The sequence below is a fragment of the Solanum lycopersicum genome, chromosome 12 (assembly GCF_036512215.1).
Source record: "Solanum lycopersicum chromosome 12, SLM_r2.1".
NCBI lineage: Eukaryota > Viridiplantae > Streptophyta > Magnoliopsida > Solanales > Solanaceae > Solanum > Solanum lycopersicum.
This window is the reverse complement of record NC_090811.1, coordinates 37,928,004-37,934,409: the sequence shown is the minus strand read 5'-3', so window position 1 is coordinate 37,934,409 and position 6,406 is coordinate 37,928,004. Positions and strand designations below refer to the sequence as shown.

General features: G+C 35.9%; 1 protein-coding gene across 2 annotated transcripts; it reads right to left on the bottom strand.

Moving 5' to 3' along the window:
• Positions 1-269: 269 nt before the first annotated feature.
• On the bottom strand, positions 270-4,252 carry LOC101247192 (CBS domain-containing protein CBSCBSPB5-like). Of its 2 annotated transcripts, none has more exons than XM_010315856.4 (14): positions 3,983-4,252; positions 2,961-3,129; positions 2,741-2,873; positions 2,485-2,655; positions 2,325-2,403; positions 2,125-2,238; positions 1,957-2,023; positions 1,692-1,797; positions 1,569-1,627; positions 1,172-1,278; positions 958-1,091; positions 795-880; positions 627-716; positions 270-551 (listed from the first exon to the last, which is right to left on the bottom strand). In XM_010315856.4, exons 1-14 carry the CDS (start codon positions 4,108-4,110, stop codon positions 375-377), a joined length of 1,620 nt encoding a protein of 539 aa, XP_010314158.2. In that variant the 5' UTR covers positions 4,111-4,252; the 3' UTR covers positions 270-374. The 2 variants fall into 2 exon arrangements, with proteins under 2 accessions (XP_010314158.2, XP_004252206.3); XM_004252158.5 differs by having other exon boundaries at positions 270-548.
• Between the last annotated feature and the right edge of the window lie 2,154 nt (positions 4,253-6,406).

The following is a 6,406-nucleotide window of genomic DNA, read 5'->3' as shown; positions in this document are numbered from 1 at the left end:
ATAAGACGGTCATAACTCTTTACTCAGATGTCATATCGACAAAGAGTTTGAGTAACCTAGACTCAAAGATCTTAATTTGACATGCTATAGGATAGATATTTTAAATCCTTATATGTTGGGAGATATTCTCATACTAAGTTAGACCATAAAAAAAACTATATCAAAACATTCTTACAGTAAATCTGTCACTTGAGATTTTTGTTTCTAACTTCCTTCTATGAATTTCAAGTGATTTATATAGTCGTTCCTTGATATAACCATCATTACCATTATTCTTCCGACATCTCAATGATGGTTGGGACTATATACGATAAATCAGTTAATTTTTCAAATGTACAGGAGATGGGAAATGTATTTAATTAGAGAAATAATAATCAATTATTAGATCTCCTTAGGAATGCTATTACGCCTAAACCTGCAAACAATGCAGCACCAGCTGCTACGGCACTGTAAGCTGAAGCCCATGCAGATTGTGTATCCAAACTGTTGAACCTTGAACCCTTTCTACACCCATGCTTTCCTGAATAGTCTAAGTGCAATCTTAGTCCCTGCTGAAATTGCCATTACGTCATATCATATCATGTTAATTAAATGTAGGGTGATTTTAAGGAATATTCAGTATATACCTTCCAACCTGCACATCTTGCATGCTCAACTGCAGCTGTGAGATCACTTTCTGTTGCTAGAACAACCTTGTCATGGTCTTCATCTTCATACTGCAACAGGGTATATATTACCAATGATTATATGATCAAGTTAGGAGAAAAATATGCACATTTACAACCAATCCCGACCAGAATTTGAGGAAGGTTCTTCCGCTTTATATCATCCCCCACTCTTTGAATAATGGCTGTTATCAGATCTCTCATGCTCCCGATATCTGCAACAAGTATGCATCACCTTTACTGTTTGATAGCTTTACATTTCCAATGTCAACATGAATACAAAAGAACATACTGCAGTTGAATCTGTGCATCCTTCCTGTTCTGTCTTGAATCTTGAATGCAAAAGTATTAGACAGGCTTGACGAAGGATAGGATATACATCTTCTCAACTCTGCCCCTTCAGAAGCAAATTTCAACGAACAAATGCTGACAGCATGTCATATAAATGAGTGCTCGAGTTAACTATAAGATTTTGTAATTAACACGAAAGAAAGGTTTTTATTAACCTTCTTGTCTCTTCCCCATCATCTGGAGACAATTCCATAGCTGAATCCCAGAACTTTTGTATCCTAGTATTTGCAGCTTCATTATTCACTCCAGAAGTATTTCCCACCTAGTTATTTGTGAGCAAGAAGACGACATGAATAAATATCCAATAATTCCATTTCTTAATTAAGAAAAAATTGATATTCAGCAGCAATATTTGTTTTATGGGAAGCTAACATACTTGATAATTTACATGAGCAAATGCGTGTGCGTTCAGTGCTAAAGAAGTAGACATGATGAGGTGGATACTTTCTGGAGATTCTAAACTTGTGAAAAGACACTAGAAATTAAATGCATAGCGACAACACTTGGAATCTGTCACGAAAAAGTAACATGTGTGTCTGATGCATGCCTTACCGTGGCTACAGCTGCATGAGTGATATGAAGCACATCAACCACAGCAACTAAAATTCCATCTGCAGCAAACGTAACAAGATGAGACACTTATAAAATGTACACTGAAAGGTTAATGCTACCTACCTTTATCAATTACAGGTAGGTGTAAAAATTTCCCATCATGCATTGTATGTAAAGCATCAACAATAGATGTATCTGTTGTAGCACATTCGGGATTGGGAGTCATTACCTAGATGGATGACAAGTATGAAAGTTTTCAGGGATCAAGTTTTCTTCTAACACCCAAACATATGAAGAAAAATATAAAAAGTAGAAAAGAAATAATATAAAAGTTGCCAATTTCCTTGATTTGAATTAACTATTATTGTAACAAGACTGATATACATACCCTCTCAACAAGTATGGACTCTGGTGAAAGATCTTGTGCTATGACTCGCATCAGTATGTCCTTTGAACTGCAGACACCGTGAGGAATCTCTTTTTGGTGGTTAGCATTTCATTCATTACAACACTATACATAGTTTGGCTTGTTAATATGGGGAGAAAGAATACTCACGTTAAAATTCCTTTTGGTTTCTTATCAACAGCCACAATAGCCGAGCTTGTTTTAGATTCAGACATCTTTTTTGCTGCTTCTAAAACAGTATTGTTTGGTTCAACTGTAACAGTTCTGGAAACACCGTAAAAGTTGGCTGCAGAAAATCTCTATTTTTCTGTTATACTCTTTAGGAGATTAAAAGTGAAGATATTACCTACTTTGGATTCTCAGAAATGATTGTAGAGAGTGAAGGCCTAAACATTCTCTCCCGAAGGGTTTCAATAAATGAATCAGAATCTGAAAAAGTAGAAACATGAAAAAAGGTCCCATCAATGAGTCGTCATTAGTAACACAAGACAAAATGTTCCAACAACCAACCAGAAATAGATGCTCCCCAGTTTTTTTCAACTCCCTGAACCGCAGCTACAATTGCCTTTCCTTTCTCTGCTGCCCTTTCAAGGCGAGCAATAGCATCATAAAGACATTTTGCTATATCAAGCAAAGCAATGACCTCACCATTTTCTACAACTGGCAAATGTCTAAATTTTCCTGCAGTGAGTAAGTAAGCAACCATACTCAGATTGAGATGTAGCATAAAGTTGCAAGAAATAGATGTTATTTCAAATACACCAACCTAGCACCATTTTCTGCAATGCTTCTACAGCAAGTGTGTCTGAAAGAACAAAAACAGGATGTTTTGTCATAACCTTTGAAACAGGTGTTTCCTGAATATTGACTTCACTTGCAATAACTCTGGTTGTTATATCCTTCGGGAAGAAAGAAACACGATTACACAAAGGAATGAAGAGTAAGTCAATGAGTCTACTGAGTGAAAAGAAGGATTGAGTATTAACCTTATCCGTCAATATACCACATAATAATGCATTCGAGTCAGTCAGCAATAAAGCATCAACTCTGCGAGCAGCCATCCTGCGGCAAGCATCATAAATACTTGTAGAATCAGGTATCGTTAGAGCTTTAGAAAGTCGGAGTCTCTTCACTGTCCTCTCTCCGGTCAGACCCCTGTTTCATATGTCAGAGGGAAGCAATCATCTAATTTGAACCCTATGATTGTATAAGTTAGCAAGTACGTCATTCCATATGATTTTAGAAAATCAAGTATGTTTACTAGCAAGGAAATCTCTTGGCTATGACTTGCATAAAAGAGATTTTCGCTCGATTGATCAACGTCTTAGGTCTAAAGAAGTGAATATACTTAAATGACTAAAGAACCATACAACAGAAGAAGCAAGGCAAAAAAAAAAAAAAGATTATCATTCACCAACTGCACAAATCGGCAGAAACGGCAGAAACATTAGACGTAGTCTGTGTTGAATTTTGTCGATTTAACATAGCTAGTGTATGAAGTTGGATACAATTTAAAGCAGCTTTTCTATGTCTCTTGGAAAATCTTAATGGAAATATCACTACTTATTTTCCCATTGAGTTCCTAGTGAAAAATGTTTAAGTGGTTATTCCCATGCATATTGTGAAAAGGAAAAAATAGTAACTATTTCATGTCCCCCTATATATTTTAGTGAGAATCTATTTGCTACCACCCACCCACTGTAATTAGTTAGTTGTAAAATGAATGGCAAATCATATTCTATAGCACAAATTTCCTGGTAGCACCCATCTCATCTCAAGTGTTCAATAAAATCTACCCTCTTAATGGCTATAATAATATCAGCTAACTTGTAATAGCAATATAATTTATACATTGTCATTTAAGCAATATTTATATATGGATAAATCAGAAATTTAATCAATGTTGGGAACATGAAGCAATGGCTCCCAAATAGATAGCTAGATTTTTTTAATGTAGGATATAAGATTTCCAATAAATAAATTATATAATGAGGCAATGAAAACAGACATGGAAGGAGAAGAGAATAGAGAATTCCGATGAGGAGAGAGAGGGACAGTTGTTTTCTTTTTGAGATGAGAGGATGATAAGCTTGTCATTGACAAGCTTCTCCTCGATGCGCTTCTTCTCGTTGCCATCTAATTTTCGACAAAGAACTGAGAATCCATATATCAAAATTCAACACAACATTTCAACCAAAATTTCTTCATTTTGTTTTGATCAAAAACTGAAAATTCAATCACTGCTGCGCGTGTTCCTAGAGGTTTTGGCAGACCACATCATTCCACGTCAACCATATAAATTAGTAACATTATTTATATTGGGCAATGCAATTAAATTTTCATATATCTTTTAAACATTTTCAATTACCAATTGTTGACACCTAATTTGGCTCTCCTTAGTGCAAATTAATTCACGAGCTTCTTAATTTTCGGACAATTTGAAATAGTTAGATCTCATAATGATTGGGATATTTTCAAATTATTTTTAATTAATGTTTTAACTATTTTTATAATTTTAGGTAATGTATACGTATATATAACTAGTATATTCGAAATCTTCTCAAAAAGATTTAATTTTGTCTAAATATTTTGCTAATTATTTTAATTATATAGTGGTTTACATTTTCGAATTCAATTTATTTTGCAACTAAGTCGATTATTTTATCTCGTTAAAAATACAAAGCTTGTCAATTAACTTATAATAATAATCCTTTATCTATTTCAGCCGATTTCTCTAAGTAATTTCAATTTTGGCCAATTTTCAAATCCATAATGAGTCTTCGGCCCATCCCACCTTATCAGCGGCCCATCAATATTTCAAGTCCAATTCCCCCTTTTCCTTCCAATTCTGGCAGACCTATATGGATGACCCAGCCCTTTTGTTTTTCTTTTAATCTTCGTGTTTACTTAAACCCAACCCCAAAATAATTTCCTAAGCCCAACGCTCTTTTCCTTTGGACCCGGCCCAACTCTCTTTCTCCAACAGAGAGTCCTTCCTAGGCGGCGTATTCAACAGTACAAAGGACAGAGAAAGCGACTCCCCAACGTCTCTTGCCTTAGCGTATGATTTCAGTAGCAAGGGGTTCACGCGCCTCGCCCTTTTTCTAACGTTTCAGTGAGAGCAGGCTTCTGTATTTTACTTACTGGCGCGGATGTGCGACACGTCAAGCTCCAAGGACGATGGGTTTAATCCAAGCCATCCTTTGATCTGGCTCATCCGGATTTTAAGGGATTTGGATGAAAATCTCGTACACTACAGCTTGCTCATTGTCCTTAGGAGGTTTTCGAATTTGAAACGGGTATGAGAATGTCGACTTTGCCCTTCCCCCCCCCCCCCTCCCAAATCGAAACCCTAATTCTTCTCCTATAAATACAATTTTTTGTTCCGTTATATGGGATACTAATCATTGCTTTCATATTTATGCATGTAAAAATCCGTTTGAGTTTGTTAGAAACTCTCATCTCCCTTTGCATTTTGAGAGAGGCGGAAAGGCTCAAATTTCATTAATCGAGTGAACTAGCTATGAAAATTGGCGTATAAGTCTCAAAGAAAAGAAGAGGGCGAAAGTGGAAAAGTTGAAGAAATTGGGCCAAAGAGGTCCACTTTATTTATTCATTTTATTTTATTATTGTATTTTGTCGCTTTGGGTCCAGACCAGTTTGAGTTTGTTATAAACTCTCATCTCCCTTTGCATTTCGAGAGAGCCGGAAATGCTTAAATTTCACTCATCAAGTCAACTAGCTATGAAAATTGGCGTACAAGTCTAAAAGAAAATAAGAGGGCCAAAGTGAAAAAGTTGAAGAAATCGGGCCAAAGAGGCCCACTTTATTTATTCATTTTATTTTATTATAGTATTTGTCGCTTTGGGTCTAGGCCCTTGTAGTGTTTCTTTTTTGTATTTATTTTTCCTGTAATTAGTTTAGGACAGGTGGAAGTGGGTCAAAAACCCAAAACAAACAGGTCCAAATTACGATCAAGGTGGACAGAAAACCCAGACTTGGACCCAATCTCTCTCTCTCTCTCTCTCTCTTTGCCTTATCGTCTACTTGCTTATATTTATGTGCTATTAGTTTTAAAGTTAAAAGAATTCAATGCCCGTAGAACGCCGTAATATTTTAGCGATTTAAAATTGGGTCAAGTCTAAATGAGTTTAAGACAATGAATTTCTCAATTAAAGGTTTCATTTAGATAAAAACTAAAAATCCATTTCAAGTGTATCTTGGTTCTCGACAAAGATGCAACCGTGACGCTAAGATATATGTTTCAGCAATAAGATGCAACCGTGACGCTGGATGAGGATCTGGCATCACAGATGAAGAGAAAGAAAGATGTTGAGATGGAGACAGAGGACTTGCGAGAGAAGTTGGACATGATTTGGTTGAAAGTGCAAGAAAGAGAAGCAAGAGAGGCGAGGATAGAGTCAAAAACCGC